The sequence below is a fragment of the Zonotrichia leucophrys genome, chromosome 1A, assembly GCF_028769735.1.
Source record: "Zonotrichia leucophrys gambelii isolate GWCS_2022_RI chromosome 1A, RI_Zleu_2.0, whole genome shotgun sequence".
Lineage (NCBI taxonomy): Eukaryota > Metazoa > Chordata > Aves > Passeriformes > Passerellidae > Zonotrichia > Zonotrichia leucophrys.
The window spans coordinates 30,761,760-30,780,838 of NC_088170.1; the positions used below are offsets into that span (position 1 = coordinate 30,761,760).

At 36.4% G+C, this 19,079-nt stretch overlaps 1 protein-coding gene across 1 annotated transcript; it reads right to left on the minus strand.

The window, feature by feature from the left end:
- Positions 1-6,093: 6,093 nt before the first annotated feature.
- On the minus strand, positions 6,094-19,061 carry C1AH12orf50 (chromosome 1A C12orf50 homolog). The gene is made up of 12 exons (XM_064733555.1): positions 18,936-19,061; positions 17,279-17,402; positions 15,043-15,219; positions 13,778-13,855; positions 13,572-13,685; positions 12,157-12,276; positions 10,824-10,931; positions 9,445-9,552; positions 9,021-9,218; positions 7,497-7,586; positions 6,851-6,942; positions 6,094-6,238 (listed from the first exon to the last, which is right to left on the minus strand). Exons 1-12 carry the CDS (start codon positions 19,059-19,061, stop codon positions 6,179-6,181), a joined length of 1,395 nt encoding a protein of 464 aa, XP_064589625.1. The 3' UTR covers positions 6,094-6,178.
- Positions 19,062-19,079: the final 18 nt, after the last annotated feature.

Consider the following 19,079-nt stretch of genomic DNA (forward strand, 5'->3'; position numbering starts at 1 on the left):
ACAACAAAAATGAAGAGATGCTTGGGTAAACATTGATTATGTAGTGAATTAAATGACTGGGACAGCTCCACTTTGAGAAGTACTATTTAGGGTGCCATGAATAATACATTCACTAAATTTAACTTCCAGAGAGCTGGAAATATTCTAACAACCTGTTTCCACTAGAAAATATGAATTTGTCAAAATAGAAGTGTTCTGTCAGAATGTACCATTTCAAAAAAACATTTCAAAGGAATAACAGCCAAGATTACTTCTTGTCAAGGGCTTTTCTCCCTTTAGTAAACTGATTTGTTTCCTCCAAGTGTGCTACCTGGGATCCCAACTTACTGTGGCAGATGTGTGTCACAGACCTCTTCAGACACAGAGCAAATGATAATTTATCTTCAAGACTCCAAGGCAAAGCCACTGTAGAGACAACCAAGAATTTCAAACTCAACATTACCAGTGCTCTGGAAACTCTAGATGCAATAACACTGGGCTCACAGAAAGGCAGAAAATCCTAAATCTCTCCAAGCTGAATCACTCTGGATTTTACAAGTATGAGTTGACCTCACAATATCCTTCATTTTTTATTTAGCATGCTCCTCTTGATAAAGGAAACCAGGAAGTACACACAGAGCATAATTCAAGGAGAACCAAAGTGTACAGGCACTGGGCCACTATCCTGAACAGTTACTCCTGAAAAGCATTTTGGTTGAACAATGACAAAGTCATGGGGCTAATTTTTGGCAGAAGGCCTCCACTGTGTCTTTCCACATCCAAAAGTCTGCCTATATTGATTGCAGGTCTTCCCCCATCCTTAGGAAAATGTTGCCCCACATGTTGGACATTGCATCATGTAGTAGAAATGATCAGTTAGGTGGAACACCCTGTCACAGGGAAAAAACGGGTTCAACAGGCAGGACTTCCATCTCATGAAGATATGCTGTCTGTGACCAATGACTGTGTTGTCCTCCAGGTGTATTTTCAATACTTCCCAGAATAATTTTTCCATGGTTTTACCCGGCACTGAAATGAGACTAACAGGCCTGTCATTTTTGACATCCTCCTCCTTGCCCTTCTTGAAAATCAAGACAACATTTTCCAGCTTCCTGTCAGCTGGGACTTTTCCAGATTCCCAAGACTGCTCAAAAATCTCAGCTCAGAGCACTGAGACTCCCTTGGTCCACCATCCATGTTGAAGACAGAGGCAAAGACTGCATTAAACACCTCTGCCTTGTCTCTGTCCCTGTTTGTAAGACAACCATCTCATCCTGTAATATCATGATATTATTTTTGCACTGCCTTTTGCCAATAATATTTTTGCAAAAAATATATTTTTATTGTCCCCCACAATAAAGAGGGGGACAATAAAGTGAAGTTCTGGCCAGCTTCATCTCCAACTGAACTTTGGCCATGCAATTTTTTTCCCTACAGTGGCAAACAGCATCTCTGTATTCTTCCCATGTCACCTGACCTGGGTATACACCTTTAATTTCCAAATAAAAGCTCTGTTCAGCCAAGATAGCCTTCTGCATCACCCTGACTTACGACACTTGGGAATTGCTTTCTCCTGGGATCTTAGGAGGTGATGTCTAAAAAGTGAGCAGCACTGATGAATGCCAGCACCAGCAAAAATATTTTCCCAGAGGATTTCACCCACTAATCCTCTGAGCAGACTCAAGGCAGTTCTCTTCATATACAAGTGCAGGCCTGAAGTTTTCCTGGCATGCTTCCTCTTGTCTAAAGAGATTTTAATTTCAAAAACTTTGTGGCTGTTGAAAGGAAGGATGCCCAAAAGGAAGAATTTCCCTTCAGGAAAGGGAATGAAATCTTGAGATTTCAATGAGGATAAATTGGGCAAGCTTTGCTCCATATTCCTGCACTTCATGTCATCCTATTGGTTTTCCTTGTTTTCATGCTGTATCATGTTGGGAGTTTTTAAAAAATTTTATTTTTTCAGTCCCTCTTCTGTCTCTTTGTTTCCCTTTCTTCACGGATTTTAGGGATTTCAATGGGAATAAATTTGGCAAGTTTTGGTCCGTTTCACTGCACCCAATTTCATCTCAGTACAATTGGTTGTAGTCACTCCATTTCAAATTTTTGGGATTTTTCAATTTCAGTTTTGATTCAAGAATTTTCTTTCAGGAGAAGGACTGAAATCTTGCAATTACAACAATAATCAGTTGGGCAAGCTTCAGTCCATATTACCTTTTCAAATGGCCCTGTTAATTTAATATGTAATCTTGCTTAACATCCTATTTCTCTAGGAAGTAAAAAAAGGAAAGAGGGAGTAGGATTTTAAGCATAATGGTTGTGCTCTCATCTGCCTCAAATCTTACATATCACAGTAGCATGTTTCTATCATTATTTATACTTGTAAAATATTCCAAATACAAAATGAAAGGCATTTAAAAACATCTAAAGTGTTTCCCTACAGGAAAGATTAAAGGACACTCAGTCTGGAACATCTCTTTTCAAAGACTTCTCAGTTTCCCTGACAAATTTGTGGGGAGAACTGTCCAAAACAGGACATAACAGAAAACACCTTTTGAAAAGTGTGTAGAAAGAGAGATAAGTAGGGTTATATCACCACTCTGTTTAATGAGAAAAAAAAATGCTATCTAGCAATTTTGAATGTAGGTTGCTGTAGCTCTCCCCCGAGCTGGCCAGTAAGTGGCCAATAAGACTATTGTGGCCTTTTCTCTGAATGCAAAGCCTTGCACAACACGGCGGGGAGGCTTTAGCTCCGGAGGGAGCGAGCCCAGCGCACACCAAGGAAGGGAGGGCTCTGCGGGGCGTTGTTCAGACCCATTCGTGGGACTGCACCGCACCCTGGTGGCCGCAGGCGCAGGTAAAAATAATCGGCAGACTCGGTTGGTTTTTTAAACAAATTTATATATTTACATAATGCATTGCTGTACAAGGGAGCTTTCATCAGAAAATATCTTTATTGGGGAAAAATGTCAAAATACTTCTTTTTAAACAACGTCTACAATTCCCAGGGACATTTTACTTCATTTTTATTTTACAACAAACAATGTTTTTCTTGTTCAGGTGCTAACTTGAGATGGACTTTCCTACCTTAATTAATAAACAGAATATTTAAAATATCAGTGCTGCTGAGATGCTAGGAGTCAATGGAGTTGATTTAGGCATATAGGTTTGTTAAGGAATGCGGGATCTCAGACTGGAAGCTTTTCAAACTTTTGTCAAAATACAGGTGGTAGCACTGTTATTCTATTTACTAAGGAATATGATTCACCTAGATGAGATGTCTGATGTGCTTTTATAAGTACCATCTGGAAAAACATTAGCATATTTTAACACATCTAGGGTGAAATCAACAAATCACTTATTTCCCCTGGGCCTTCCAATTCGGCAGCAGATTATGGCTATGCATACTTAATACCAGGGCAAGTTCAACTCTGCTTCAGTGGCCCTCTGCCTCTGATTTTTAGCTCATTATCTCAGAGCTTATTTTCAACCACTATGAGTGTAAATCAGTGGGGGGGGTCTGTCATGCAGTGACTATGTGGAAGTACAGAAATGCAATCAATCTTTAGGTCCTCACTGCATGAAATCCTGAATATTCTCAGTTTATTTTGGCTCCTCTCTGAGGTTTTAATGACAGAGAAACCCAGGCAAGATTAAAAAATATAACAGGGAAAGTGTCTGTGATCTGGAAAACAAACAAGTGTTTTTATTATTTTAGAGAATCTTAGTGTCTTTGAAGCTGTAAAAGGAAAATCTTAATTAAGTGTTTGATCACACAAACCACTTGATCCCTAAATGTTCCTCTCATTTCTGTCAAGAGCAGCTAACACCTCACAGGAACTTTAAATATCTTGTTGAGCCATATATTTAATGTGCAATGCTGAGATATTTTTTGGTATCTGTGAATTCCTGGGTTGAGCAAGCTATAACTAAAAAGAACGGTATTTGTAATTTCTCCACAGGAAGCTCCAATGAAAAGAGTACTGAAGCTGTGATTCCACAAAAATTGAGGATCAGCCCAGTATTACCCTGATGGCCACATCCTTTTCTTCCTGCATTTCCTTGTGTTTCCCTTCAGAAGAGTCTGACACTTAGCCCAACCATCTGCTGGGATATTCGCATCTTAAGATGCTAGAAAATTATTTTCTTTTGGCTTTGGTTTGTTGGGTTGCTTTTTCAGGGCCAGGAGGTGGGTTAAATTATATGAGGAGGTGCCTTTTTCTTTATGATCCCAGTCAGAAAGGTGCTCAGATTCTATAAAAGACCTCTTAAGATCATGATTTTCTGAGACCACACTAAAAAGAAAGGAAGATAGTGGAGTTAACCATATGCTGGGAGCCCCAAGTCAAACAGGGCCTCTAACCACAGGCCAGCACACCTGCAGATTTCACCCATGGGAAATTACCCTATTTTGGTCACTTACAGGATTTTCCCAAAGAGGCCAACTCTATTCCTCCTTTCTACTGTCAAACAGAAAGCATGTCCACCTGAGAACTTGCTGCCCTGCTAAATAAAGGTGAGGCCCAGCAGGGAGTGTAGTCACCTCTACCAAGCAGGAGCTGCTGATTTTCTCCTGTGGTAAGGGATCTGTGTGGCACAAGTCAGCAGGCAGCACATGCAGCCTGTGCTGCACTTATAGATCCACATAGTAACAATATTAAATACTTGCACAAATTGAATATTGAAATCCTTTTTAACGGAATGCTAAAATCAGACCAGCATAATAGCATTTGCCCGTGCCTATTTTTGGTCTTATCAAATTTAATACTCTAATTGTGGAGACACCAGACAAATAGGAAATGTAACATTTCTATTACTTTTGTGTGAAAAAAAGGGAATTAAAAGGCTTTATCAAGATATTAAAAAATAACCTGACAACAGCCGTCTGAATTGAGATTATAAATCGCCTCAGGCAGACAACATGTGAAATGTTGCTTCAAAGCATCATGTGCTACAATTTGAAACACCAATGTCTAATCAGAGGTGGAAGGAACATTTCCAACACACCTAGTATTTGATTTTAAAAAGATGCTTTTTGTTTTGTACATTATTACTTAGCTAAACCAAATCCTCTAGGTTTTTCTAGTCCTCTCTTAGTTAAGAACAGTGATGCATAACTGCATACATGTCTATAATCAGTACAGCATGTTCTAACTTAAATGATTAAAAATTAAATTTCAAAAGAAAATAAAAATTACACCACTATTGAGATGATCAAGTAGGGCAGAGAAACATACAACCATATTTCTCATAGAACAATAGAATTATTTCAGCTAGAAGTACCCTAGAAGGTATCTGATCCAGCCTCATGTTCTAAGCAGTCACAGAAGAAAAGGTTCCAAGGTGGTAAAATGTTCTCATTCTCACAGTTACATGTGCCACCAAGACAATAACTGGATCCTAGTGTTACAGAAAGAAGTTTGAAGGGCTCTCTACAAAAACTGATTGTGTTCTAAGAATGGCCAAAGGTCAGGTAAATGCAAAAAACTGAAAAAACATCTGAGAAAAAGGTACGAAGTCATGTATATGTAACACTTCACTAAGAGGCTTGCTTCCCCAGAAAGGAATATTAAAGTATCCTTCTTACCAGTCTTTATACAACTCTTCAAATTTCAGTTTGAAATGCATTTAAATACATATCTCAGTTAATTCTGAGTTTTCTTGTGAATTTCTTTAGTTCATAACACAGTTACGAACTGCTCCTCCATTAAAATTGCAAAATCTCAAGATCAAATTCAGAGTGAGTCCCCAAACACGTGGCAAAGCAGATAAACCATGTAGGAATCTGGCTTTTTTACCAGGAAACCACATTCTAGAATGCATTACACTATTGCTTTTTACATTAAAAGTCCTCTGAAACTGCTAAGTACAACTAATAGTATTTATTCATATTAGGAATTATGCCTTAAAAATCTATCAAATAAAATAGGGGAAGGATCTGTTTAAGAATTTTTTTCTCTATGAACTATCAGTCTATGGTGTAGAGCCGTAGTCTGTAAAAATAACTTCAAGTGCCAAAATTTTATAGTAGATTAAACATAGTGGATATAGATCTTTATATGTCACCATGCAGAGCATACTTTTAAGAATTTTTAACCAGTTTTGAAACACTATAGTGTGCTTCCTTCCTGCACCTTCTTTTTGGAATTTGCAGTTTCTTCATCTTTCTTCATCGTCTATCACATCCGAGTTGATCATTTCCTTATTTCCCTTTACAGGTTTCTTTTTCTCCTTTTTTATTCACTTCCATGTCTTCTTTATTCTGCTGTCAAAACAGATAGACACAAAATTCTGTGCATAATTTCTTAGAGTAAAACTACATGCTCCTTCAGAAACATTTTAAGAACTAAAATTTAACATGAGATAGACATTCTAATCTCAGTTTTCAGGGCAGCTGTAAAATGTATGAATGATCTTTAGGGTATCTTGCAAACATTTTGTAGCCTGAGTCCTTTCATGGCTTCAGACTTCAGCTAATTACTGCAGTTCAGTCATTGCTGAAGCTTCACGAACAATCCAGCAGAGAAACAGATTAAACTTATATGGTCTCTACTGTGTTTGTCTGGCGCCAGAATCCAAAACTTGCATTTTGCAGCACTTTATTTTAGAGTATGCACTCTGCTTTCATATAAGTGTTATTGGTAAAAGAAACAGAAATGACAGGTTAGTTATTCAGGCAAAGGTACATGCCTGTAAACAAAACTATTAACTGCTCTTTCAGCTACTCAACTGACCAGAATTGATCAGAACAATTGATCAGAATCTTGCAGGTTTTGAATGAGGAAGTTTTACAAGCACTTTTACATTTTCTAGGTGGGCAGAGACATGCCATTTCTCCTAAGAAGGCTGAATTGTAACCATTTCTATCAGTTACCTGAGTGGTTATTTTAAATTTAGAGAATGGTTTTGCTTGTGGATTTCTTTTCCTCCAAGCTGGTGAATTAGAAGATCCTGAAGTATATTTGCCTGTAGGAAAAACATATACATTGTTTCCTAATTTCAGCCACAATTTCAGGAAAGAGTCCCTTAGTCTGATATGTGAATTAAATAGTGCAGTGACTGAAGTTTCAATGAATGTATCAGATGGGTCAGATATTGCCTCTGAAACACAAGCTGGTACTAAAGGCAGACTCTCTAGAACTTCAAAGATAATTTGCAACATTGTAGCATTTCCATGAGGCTCATGTGATCTTCCAAACGAGGAGATTCTGCTATGAACATCCTTGGTTTTAACCAAGGGAATGTTCCTGGGCTAAAGACCTTCCCAAAGACATCAACAGCTTCTGTTTTATCCCTGCTTGTGAAAGCCCTATACACAAGGCTTTATTATGGCTTTTTGCTACACATTCGATTGTGCCTCAGAATATGCTGCCTAATTACAAACCATTTTCTAAAAAAATTGATTAAAAATTAATATTATTAAAATCCTTCTTTTAATTCCATCTTAATGCAATTAATTAAAATTATAATTTTGTAATAATCCTACAATTTTCAGTTTATGCACAATGTGTAAATGTTACCATAGTTTTCTGTTTGTGTCCAAAATCTCCTATTGGCGTCAGGCTGATTCTTTTGTTTGGAGCCTTTCTGACCATAGGACTCAGGTGTTGCTGAAATAAAGACAACAAAAATATAAATGACTGCTCTTAAAGAAAAATGCTGATTACCATTTTTTCAAAAATGTTCTATCATTTTTTAACCTGGAAATTTAATAAAATGCATTCTTCACATAAAGAATGTTCTCTCTATATAATCTCTACACCACCTTGTTCACATTTAATGAAAGCAAATATTCACAGAAAAAACTATTTATACTCAAGACAAAGCACCAATGTTGGAATTTTTTTCGGTTTATTCACCTTAAAATAGGCATTACTCTGTCTGAAGGAGGTCCTTGTTATTAGAAATTAAGACAGGGAGGCACCTCAAAATGGAAAATGAGCCCAGCTTAAGAGAGATGACTGAAACTGCCAAGACGAAATCACTTTTTTGATTTCTGATTATTTAAATTATTTACCACAAAATCTGTTGACAAAGTTACAAATGAAAAAACATATAAGCCAGAGAAACCATAAACAGAGAAACTGAAAATTCAAATAAAGCCCAAATAACGTAGTAGATTGGGTGAGGCTATATATGTACTAGTAAGATTAAAATAAAGTGAAATGTGTAATAAATCTGAAGCAGATTGCCAGAAAGGAAGATGCAAGACTCAGAATCCCACCTGTAGGCTTCTTGTCAAATTAATGACATGGCATGTACCATCAAGAAGACAGTAGAGTAAGATGAAGGAAAGTACCATCCTTTATGAGCAACAGAAAGAATAGATTCAGTCCTCTGTCTGACATAATTAATGTGAAAAAAATAATACTAATGTTAAATACAAAGATTCACACTACATTTAAACCGATAACAGAATTGCGAATATGACCAAAACCCTTGTTTATTCAAGACAAAAAATAATCCTAAATCATGAAAATAAATAAAAATTCATAATCATGAAATCTCCAGTGAAATCCCAGATTTGGAAATATATTCTGCAAAGCAAGCAGCATATTTCCTACTGGGAAAAATAAGGTTGAACAAGAAACAATTCTTGAGACACAACTGAAATTCTACTGCAAAACATACTTCTACTAGAAGTAGTTAGAATAAAATTAGAACAGAATAAAAGAACTTAAAGGTGGATTTTTCAAGGTTTATTAAATATTTGAAGAGAATAAATCACATAAGACATGCTGTATAAAGTGGGGATCACTATATTTGTGCACATCACCACTTCATTGCATCCATGAATTCCTACTGCAAAGATGGCTCAATTATTTTTCATGAATATTCTGTCTGACAAACTGTAAAGCTTTATAAATCTTTACGTTTCTGTCTATGGATATGGCTAAAAATCAACTTGTGAAAATTATGCTTGATCAAATTTACTCATGCCTGTATTTAAGAATAAATAACTTATTATTCCGCTGCAGGGACCCAATTGAGAGCAGCACAATATAGACAGGCATTTTAAGAATTCTGTGTATGAAGGAACCCACCTGTAGGTCCATTGAATTTTGGTTTTTGAGTGACAGTCCGGTAGACGACATAAGCTGATCGTCGAGGTTCTGGAGAATTTAAATGATTGTATCTTCCAGTGTCTCTCCCATATGGACTGGAAGAAGCAGTTTCATCGTCCTTACTTTGACCCCTTTGTTGATAACCTGGTTTTCCTTTGGGGTCTGGAGTGTGAATTCCTAAAAGGGAAAATACAACCAAAATGGTTGTCTTATTATTCAAAATTTCACAGAGTGCATGCAACTGGAGACCAAACAAGATTAAAAAAATGTTCTTTGTAGATAGACCAATCCAAGAATGGGCTGCCCCTATTTGACACTAAGAACAGAAATTTACTAGATAGTGCTAAAACATCTCACAGTTTAGTAAATACAAATGAATAAGCTGATGACTTTTTCAAAATACCTTTGCCAGTTACTGCACTAGTAGAATTTCTTCGCTCCTCAGAAATCCTTTTATTTTCCTTTACTTCCTTAAAGTGGTGGTTCTTTACCAGTTCAGTGTAGTTTGTTTCTGAGGGATTAAAATAACATGTATTCACTTTTTAGAAAGCACAAAAAATGTTCATAGCCAAAAATACTGTAGTATTTTTATTTTATAATCCCCTAATTCATAATAGGTCCCTTTGGATGGCACATGGTTTCACATGTTAATTATATTAAAAGTGTCATTCCCCAGAAGGAAAGCAACAGTGTCTATATTTCCTCTAGCAGAAGAAATCTTAAAGAACAACTTAAATTTAACTCTAAATGCAAAAATCAGATCATCCTTTTTCTACACTGCATAGGTGTGAACCTCTAGAGCACCCATGGCTGAGCCCATGGAGGCCAACCCATGCAGTTCAAAGGAAGCCAGGCCGAACCATGAATGACTTCTGCCTGTAGCATCTGGATACACCCTGGACATGTGCAGTGCAGGAACATAACAAAATACTACAAATGATGGAGGTAAATTTGCAACAGCACTGGTTGCATAGGTAAGCCCACTCCAAACTACAAACTGAACTTCACAGGGAAAGTTGCATTGTAAAGTACCCACAATACTCTTTTGGCCCTGCTACTCTTTGGGAAGATGAGGCTTTGTTCTCCCTTTTTTCCTGCTAATGTAAATAAGCACTTTTGGTTCCTGCCATTTGAGGCCAAAATGAGGCAGAAATGCTACACTTCTGCTTCAGTTTATGGGGTAGTTTAAAGACCAAAATCTGTCCTTTTTTTCCCTTTTATTCTAAAACTGCCAAGAAATGACTGGATAACAATCTACTCACAATAATATTTTGTAAGTTGACAAATATACTCTGGAACTCTCCCACGAAAAGGATGAAACTTATCATTAAGGTACTTTAGTGTAGGTATTTTAATTTGCTTACATGACTAGGTTTTGATAAACATACTCTATCACAAGTGTTATGTTCTCTCCTTAACTATATTTTGCTGGTTTTATTAAGTCCTGTGTTCTGTGAGATACTACCTACAATCAAATCTGTTTTACTTGTCCAAAGCGGAAAGTGCACAGCATTCCCCGTGATCTAGCATGTGCATCAGACTTTTGTAACTCAGGGACTCATAACTGAATCTATCAGAGGATGCAAACTGGCTGAAAGAAGCAGAATTAAATTCTGCCATAACATTCAACAACTGCTGTCATCTTGCAGTGAAAGAATTCACACTGTTAATGGAAATTTCACTTCAGATTGGTTTTGCACAAAATATATAATGTTCAACACACTTGCAGAGGAACAAAAGTAATCTAATCTAAAAATTTGCAAATACATAGTAATGAAGTACCTTTCACATTGGAATACTTCGATATAATTGGTTCTTTTTCCCTAGGTAGTGCCTCAAATCTGTTTCCATCAATAAATGCGCTCCTCTGTATCACAGAACCACCACCTCCTGCAGGAAAGAAGTCTCATAGTTATCTATACTTGAGAGCACCCTGAGAAAGGTGAACAATGCAAAGAGTCTGCTTTTTAAGTGGCATGTTTTTAACTGAAGTGAATAGAAACCAAATAGCTGATTTAATAAGGCTCACAAAAATTAGACAAAATAGTCTGGTAAGCAGAGTTGTTAAACAGTCTGTTAAAAGCTTTAAATGCATATAATTGTGAACAGAGATTCAATTATTGAATTTTGGCTCAGTGTTAACTGTTTATACAGACATAAATATCCAAAAAGCAAGATACTTTTGTACATAAAGGTGACAGGAAAAGATGCAGAATGTAAGATTCATTTCTACTGTGCAATAGTTCTGGAGCTAGAAGACACACACCAGTTTGCTTCAAGCTAGAGGAAGCAGGCCTAGCATGGTATTGCACTATTTTGTATTGATAAACTAAGGGGGAAAAAAGAATACTACAATTATTACTATTTTTATCATTAATAAATATTTATGAAAAAAGGATTGAATATCACTAAGTATTAAGCAAATTCAAAGAGAATGTGGCATTCTTCAACTTTATTAACATGATTCAATACTGAACTCAATTGGTCAAAACAGTGTGTCTTCATTAAGGTCAACCAAGTTTATGCAGAGGGATTGGATCCTGTTGCACAAGTTGCAGGATTACAGCTTTGCTATTTTTCTGTAGGATAACTGAAAAAGACAAAGCTTTTTCATCTTAACTATGGATAGTCTCACAAAAGTAACAGTTTTTGAAAGCATTTAGACTTCAGACAGTCACAGAATCACAGTCACAGAGTATTCTGAGTGGGAAGGGACTCAAGGATCACCAAGGCCATCTCTTAAATGAATGGTCCATACAGGGATCAAACACACGTCCTTGGTGTGTGTTACTAGCATCAGGCTCTAACCAATTTGTCTGCATTTCTGTGCATGTTTTTCCATAACTCCACAGAACCCTTTCTTTCCCAAAATCTACTGTAATCTGCATAAAGGATTTTTTCCACTGCAATCCTAAAATAAGCATAATATATAATCGTAAACAATGTTTATGATTTATTGTTATAATTAATGATTCAGCATGAGAAAGAGTGTCTAGAACATAAAGAACACATAATAACTCAAATGCAAAATGTGGAAGTTTATTGCATGCATATTTAGTTATTTTATTTATCACATGACATTCAGCAATGAGAGACTGATGCTACAGTATATTACCTCCACTGTCAAAGGATTTAAGGTCTGTTCTGGGAATACTCTCTATTGATAGTCTCCTTTCTGAACTCTCCTTTTCTTTTCTTGTATTATTAAATCTTATAGGAATCGTGTTGCCATCACCTGGAAAGGTAACAGAAAGAATGTTTAGCTGTGTGTAAGCACAGGTAATGGCACTGACATTCTCTTCCTCCCACCCCTGTGAGCCACTGATTAGTTTAGTGCAATTTCTCTTAACCTCTCATTTCATAACCTTCTTTCTCTTTTATTAATTATTTGAATCCTGTCTAGTGTAACTGATGTCTATCTTTCACGCTCTATTAGAAAATATCATAACTCATAGACTAAAGAAGACTATGGCTCCAAAGTAAAGACCTAGCTATAAATTACCTGCTTATTGATGAGCTTTTCTCTACCCATGAATTATATTTATTAATCCTATCTAATGGAATTTATGGCATTTCCAGAATGCATGTCATCACAGTACCTGAAGCCTCAGAGAACTCAACTGAAAAACTGTTTTAGAGAAGCAAATCAATCTTTTTCTATTAATGCATCTAATGATAGATGACACTAAATAAAGACACTTCTTAAAAGGTATGTTCACACATCTGTCACTGATTCTCTCATCTATACACTAAATATATCTGTGTATTTGTTAGAAAGAATTTATCAAAACTATTTTAATAACAAACACTTCAAATTTAGAAATTAGAAGAGAACAGTAAATGATAAACAATAAGAACTGAGGTAAATATTTATAAATTCGTATTCCTTTGAACCTAATTATGTTGGATAGTCCAGAATTCAAAACAAAATGTAACTCTTTTGTTCTTCTTTTACAAGACAGTTGAAGGAGGCATTTAATCTAAATTTAGTTATAGAAAAATTTGACTTAAGACTACATTTTGACATCAAGGCACCCAAGAGAGCCAGCAGAGGTCCAGGAGCACCTCTGGAAAAGTGGCTCATCTCACCCTTTGGCACTGCCTGGTGATTCAATAAAAAGGAGATTCATTGGAGTTCCTGTCTCTCTTCATTTTCACCAGAGAGCCTAGATGAGAAATTCAAACTACATTCCTAACCTTAGGATGGTTAAAATTAGACTACATAAATCTTTATCATGAAATTACATGAAAAATCTATGTTGTGCATGTCAGAAAAGATTGTGTTAATAGCCCATTTCTACATTTTCCGTCCACAATTGATGCAGGTCATCAGCACAAGTGTGACTATATATATGGCAAAAAGAATGAAGTGTTTGTGCAATTTGCTGACAAATACAAATATGTTTCTGCAATATTTTATTTTCACCTAATTTAAAAAGCAGAGAGGAAGTGCAAACTATGTAATAGTTTCTCCCTGTTACAGCAGTTTTAGAAGTGGTAAATACAAAGCAAAGAAATCAAAATACTTGCCTTTCTGCAAGTTTTGCTCAGTAGTTTCCAAGGGTAATAACTCATCTTGCCATGGTGAAGACACAGTTTTTGTTGATTGGTGTTTATAAGGGTTCTGAATCCCATAGTACTCTCCTAGACACGTCCCAGGATGGGAAAAAAAGCACTAAAGTTTACTGTATTGGAAGCATTGCTTTTAGGGAAAGAATGATTAATTTCATATTTACCAGATTTATAGCATATATCCCTTATTGCTCTTTCCTCTTCAATATCTATAACAGTCTTAGGCATCCAGGTAGAAACATCTGCAGGAAATATTTGTAAAAGATTACAAGATAACTATACAAAGACCTTTGATAATTCTTAATAATAAAATATGCTAATGACTTTAATTTTTGTCATTTGGTTATTTTAGGTTTTGACTGCAACCTGTGCTTCTGGACTGAAAAATGATTACTTAATATTAGGTATTTTTATGCGCAATGGGATTGCAGTTAAAAAATATTTCTAAAAGCAAACATTTGTTAGTTCAAAAGGATTCAAAAATATATTCAACATTCATTTTCAAAATAATCTTTCTTTTACACCCACAAGGAAATTGGATTCAATGTGTCACCAGAGAGTGCTTGTCACAAAACCTCTGCCCAAAGTTACAAAGCCCTGTAATGCCTGCTGGCAGAGCTGGTGAAGTGAGAGCTCTGGATCTCTCTCAGCTCAGGCCATGAGGATTAGCAAAGCCCTGCTTTCTATACTGTTTAAGTGGCATATTCAGGCTGAGGCCAGGCTAGGAGGCATTAACAGGCTGGTCTACCAGCCAACCTGATGGGCAGTGGGAAAGTGAAAAATGGGTTGGGGCAGCACAGCAATTTGCTGAATGCATGCCTGAAAGCAGGTCATTCTTTCACTTTTCACTCTCCAGGAATGTGCCATTTGTTCCATCCCCATGAGTCTCTTATCTCTAAGCGAGATATGGTCAATGGTTTAACTGTACTAACATATATGTATATATAAATGTAAAAACATTCAGTTCAACTACTGGAGAGTTTCGCATCAACTCTCTTTGCTAGATTTAAGAATATCTTTCTCTAAAAAATTACTGCCTACAGAGTTTGGTAAATCAGCTGAAAAATTACTTAAGTCACAATTATCTTTTGTAAAAAACTTGTGACTTCACTTTCACTGACGAGTGCATACAGCCCTTGTTCAAAAGTTTATTTCTCAGAAACAAATACCTCCCAAACTTGTAATTTCATCCCAGAATTTTGAAGAGTTTTTGATGGCCATTTGAATTGGATTGCAGGCTTTAGAAAATACTGCCTTCTCACATCTGGTGACTACCAGTTCCAACATTTTAAAGATCAGCTGAAAACTATCTCAAAAAACTTTTCAACAAGTCTTTTCTAAAAGTTTCATGGTTATTACAACAAGCCAGTTGTGAGGTACATTGCAAGAGCTGACAAAACTTGCTTATAAAAGAAAAAAAACTGTTTACAGTTGTCATCCTCGTCATCATCATCTTCATCATCCTCTTCATCATCCTCTTCATCACTGAGGTTTATAATCAGTGGAGGATGAATTGGTACTAAAACATTGTCTTGATTTCTGAGTGAGTCCTGACGATGGGCTGGATGCAGAATGCCTCCTTGGACATCCTGTTTCAATGGGACATCTGCAGACAAGAACATTAAACTTCTTTTGGTAGAAGGAAACTAAAGTATCACATCCAGACTGACAGCAGCAGGCATACTTCTGAAAACATTATCAAGATTAGGCATTATATATGTTGTGCAGAGGCTGGCAAGAGAGTGCCTTCCAACTCCAGAAAGTATGAAAAACACAGGTGCCAGCTCCTCTGAATGGACACAGGCACTGCTGAGTACAGACTTTTGAAATGTGGAACATTTTCATCACTGCACAATTTTAAAAAGTTGCAAACATGCTGTATCAATCCCTACAGCATCCATTTTGAAGAATTCAGCAATGCTAAGCACAGGATTACTCATTTTAAATTTGAAGACTTTTTTTTATATCAAACTAAATCTCAACTCTCATTACTAGGTACAAAATGTAGATTTTGTGAAGGAATGTAAAGTACACAAAAATAATTTACACTTAATCAGAAAGAAAATCTGAATATATATAATTTTCCTAAGGAATTTATATATTAATTTGCTAAGGAATTTATCTCCACACATAATATTTTCAGCAAAATGGCTTTAGTACTGGGATAACACATTCCAAGAGCAAGGAAATACAATGGACTAAAAAGAAAAATTATGAAAGATGGTGAGTCTACAGTTATTGTTTTAGCTGACTGATTTTCAACCACAATATCCTGTGCATTATATTAAAAATAGTGAAATTTGATATATTTTCCAGTCTAAAAGAAAGAGTGGGCATTTTTCTATTATTCCAATTGTTTTTATTTTTGTGCATCTCTTGCTTGCCTATGAGCACCATGTATATAATGTTAAACCTATTCTCATAACATGATTGCAAATAAGACTTGTTGCACCTCATGTAAGAGATGTGTAAGATACAACACTAACTTGATGGAGCCTTTTTCAGTGTTCAGAACAGGCTCTTTTTAGCCCCGTGTAGAATAAGTTAAATTAAATTTGTTTAACAAGATTTTTGAATATAAGAACAACAGAAAAAGCACACTAAGTATCAGCAATGCGGCACACACAGGCTTTGAACTCGTACATATTTCAGTAAAAAGTAAAAGGGTTTGGTCTGTTTTCCAGCTGTGATTGTCAGACATTGCTCTGGCACAGGAGACCCTTGCCCACAGTGCTTTTGGGCACAGTCTCTGACTTGCACCACAGCCAAAATTGTGCTGTGTAAGGGGAGCTATGCTAAAGGCAGAATGGGCACCTGGAAAAACAGCACTCCAGGTCTTGCCTTGATCCTGTGTGCTTAGTTAGGCTCCACATGCCCAGATGCCACAGGCTACATGTTCCCAGGGCAATTTCAGGAACATCAGGTTTCATGGTGACTTGCTCTCCTCACTCCTGCTTCCGACAGCTTTGTTTTTTGCCCTGGACTATTATCCTGTTCCAGGTTCCAGCTGTCTACCAGGATTTCTGGTATTTAAGAGCTCCTCTTAGAAATGGATGAGGAAAAAAAGGGTCTTGTAATGGTGGAGTTTTCCACAAATAAGAGTGTTGCTTTATACACTATTACTGTACTTCAGTAATATTTAACCAATGTTCAAGCCCCAAATTTTTATTCAAAACAACAAACTGGAAATATATCTGCACAAACAGCTCTGTTATCTGGTGTTATCTCTACAAGGGGTGTCTCATCTATACATGTGCTCTATCAACAGATCTTGGTGTCCCTCCTCATCCCACCACACATTTTGATTTCTCTTAAATTATTACCTGCATACTAACCATTTGAATTACTAGAGAGATTTACTCTATCAGAAATTCAAGTTAAGCAACATTTTTATTCCATGGATCTCAGCAACCTAAATGTGACTTCATCTTTTATATCACTAACAGGTATAAAGATTCATAATATGACAGCTAAAATCATTCATGTGGTAATCTTATTCAAATTCCTTTCCTTCACTTAAACTTGCTAGGCTAGCAGATCATACCTGATTGATTCATCATGGTGCATTACTTGACCTTACTATATATTACATAAGCACTGGAAGGATATTTTTGTCTATTTTATTACTCTAGTGAACAAATTGTTTAGAAAATATTTTTACTCACTGTTACTAGGTGGCAAATAAAGTCCATTTATATTACGAGGTTTTCTGTGAAAGAAGTCACAGCTTATCCTCCTACAGCCTACAGGCTCTGTCTCCCAGAAACAGGAAAACTTGCTGTAGTTTTGCTGCAGGAGAAAACAGTTTTCAGGTGTTGTAAATATAACAACCAAAATTGAATAAATGGATTAGTACATGCTGTGTGAACTTAGGATTGAATATATGAGAGTTCACACTGCTATAAATGTATGATCAAGATTTTGTGGGACCACATTCTTATAGTTTACAACATTTCAATTTATCTTTTATGACTTGTCATAAGCTCTAGATAGCTCTAAAGTTACTGAGTTAAGTCAATGCTGTTTGGTGATGTCAAATTGTTTCTAGATTACAATAGGGGTAAGACAGTCTACTTAGTTTACTGCAGACTTCTCATGAGCTGGTGGGAAAGAAAAAAATCTCTTAAGTCATTTAACTGACGTGGCTGAGTTTACTTTTCTGTACAATGGAAAAATCAGATAAATCTCCAATTAAATGTGCTGCACAAGGGCAAATCTTGCACTTGTACTGTCTTACTATTAAAGGACATGAATCTATGGGAAAACACATGGTAAGAAACAAAACCCAGAAAGATTCCTGACAAAAACTTAAAAATTTTGCAATTTGATGTTGGCACTACTGCTATTGCACTGCTCACATCATCTTTCAACTTCAGCTGTTTTTAAAGATGACAAACAAAAACCTAATGGGAATAATAGATTGTCTACATGGATTTTTTTAATTATTTAATTGTTGCTTTACTCATACATATGCTCATACTGCAGCTGTCCCTCTATTGATCAATGTGGCACCAGTTAAAAAGTCTGCACAATATTGCAGAGATAGTACTTTCACAACAAGAGTCATTCCTGTTAGTCATAAAATTGTTGTTCCACATCTCCATCTTATCGGAGTCTGCAGTTTTTAGCACCATCTCTGATGATGCAATTCACTTCTCCTTATAACCTGAGGTATCTGTCTCAAACATATGATAAACTTGTAATTCCAAAGAGGCAAGGGCTCATGAGATTCACCCTGAATACGTAAACTCAGGCTTATATAATGGATGTAAATGGCATCCCACCTGAAAATTGTAAATGTCATGTTGGGTGTTATTTTAGAATGAGTTTCTGAGTAATTTTTAAATGAAAACAAGGCCTTACTTGAAAATATTGGAATGTTTGGAAGCAGGTTTCTCCCAGTTCCAGACATTAACAGCTAAGTCTAAGAGCAGCATCTCCAAAAACTTTTGGATTGCAGTCAGTACAATTGGGCCACCCCCTGAGACACAAAGCCCATCTCCCAGGCATTAACACCTAACTCCCAGACCCTTAAAAACGGATGGAATACCAAGAGTCCTAAAACCATCCCTGGATTTTTACCAGGTGGAATGTAAGTACTTCTTTGAATTAAAGCTATCAGCAGTCAGGCAAATCATCCAGAAAACAGTTTTCTTCCAAATGCCAAACCTTCAGACGACAATAAACTCAGTGGATAGTGTAGCTAAAACAAAAAATATTTGAAGGAAGCATGTGGTACCTTCTCCATGTGGCTGAACTGTTGAACTGAACTGAGAGCAGTTGTTAGCCAGGATGGAATGTTACATTTTAACAGTTGCCAACTGCTCTTCCAGCTTGGGACACCAGCATCATGCTGCTACATGACCTGTCCAGCCTGAACACCTTCCTTCCTCTCTGCTGCATCCAAGTAAAATATAGAATATCATGTCGTTTCAAAGAGTCGCCCATTCTGGTACTTTTTTAATG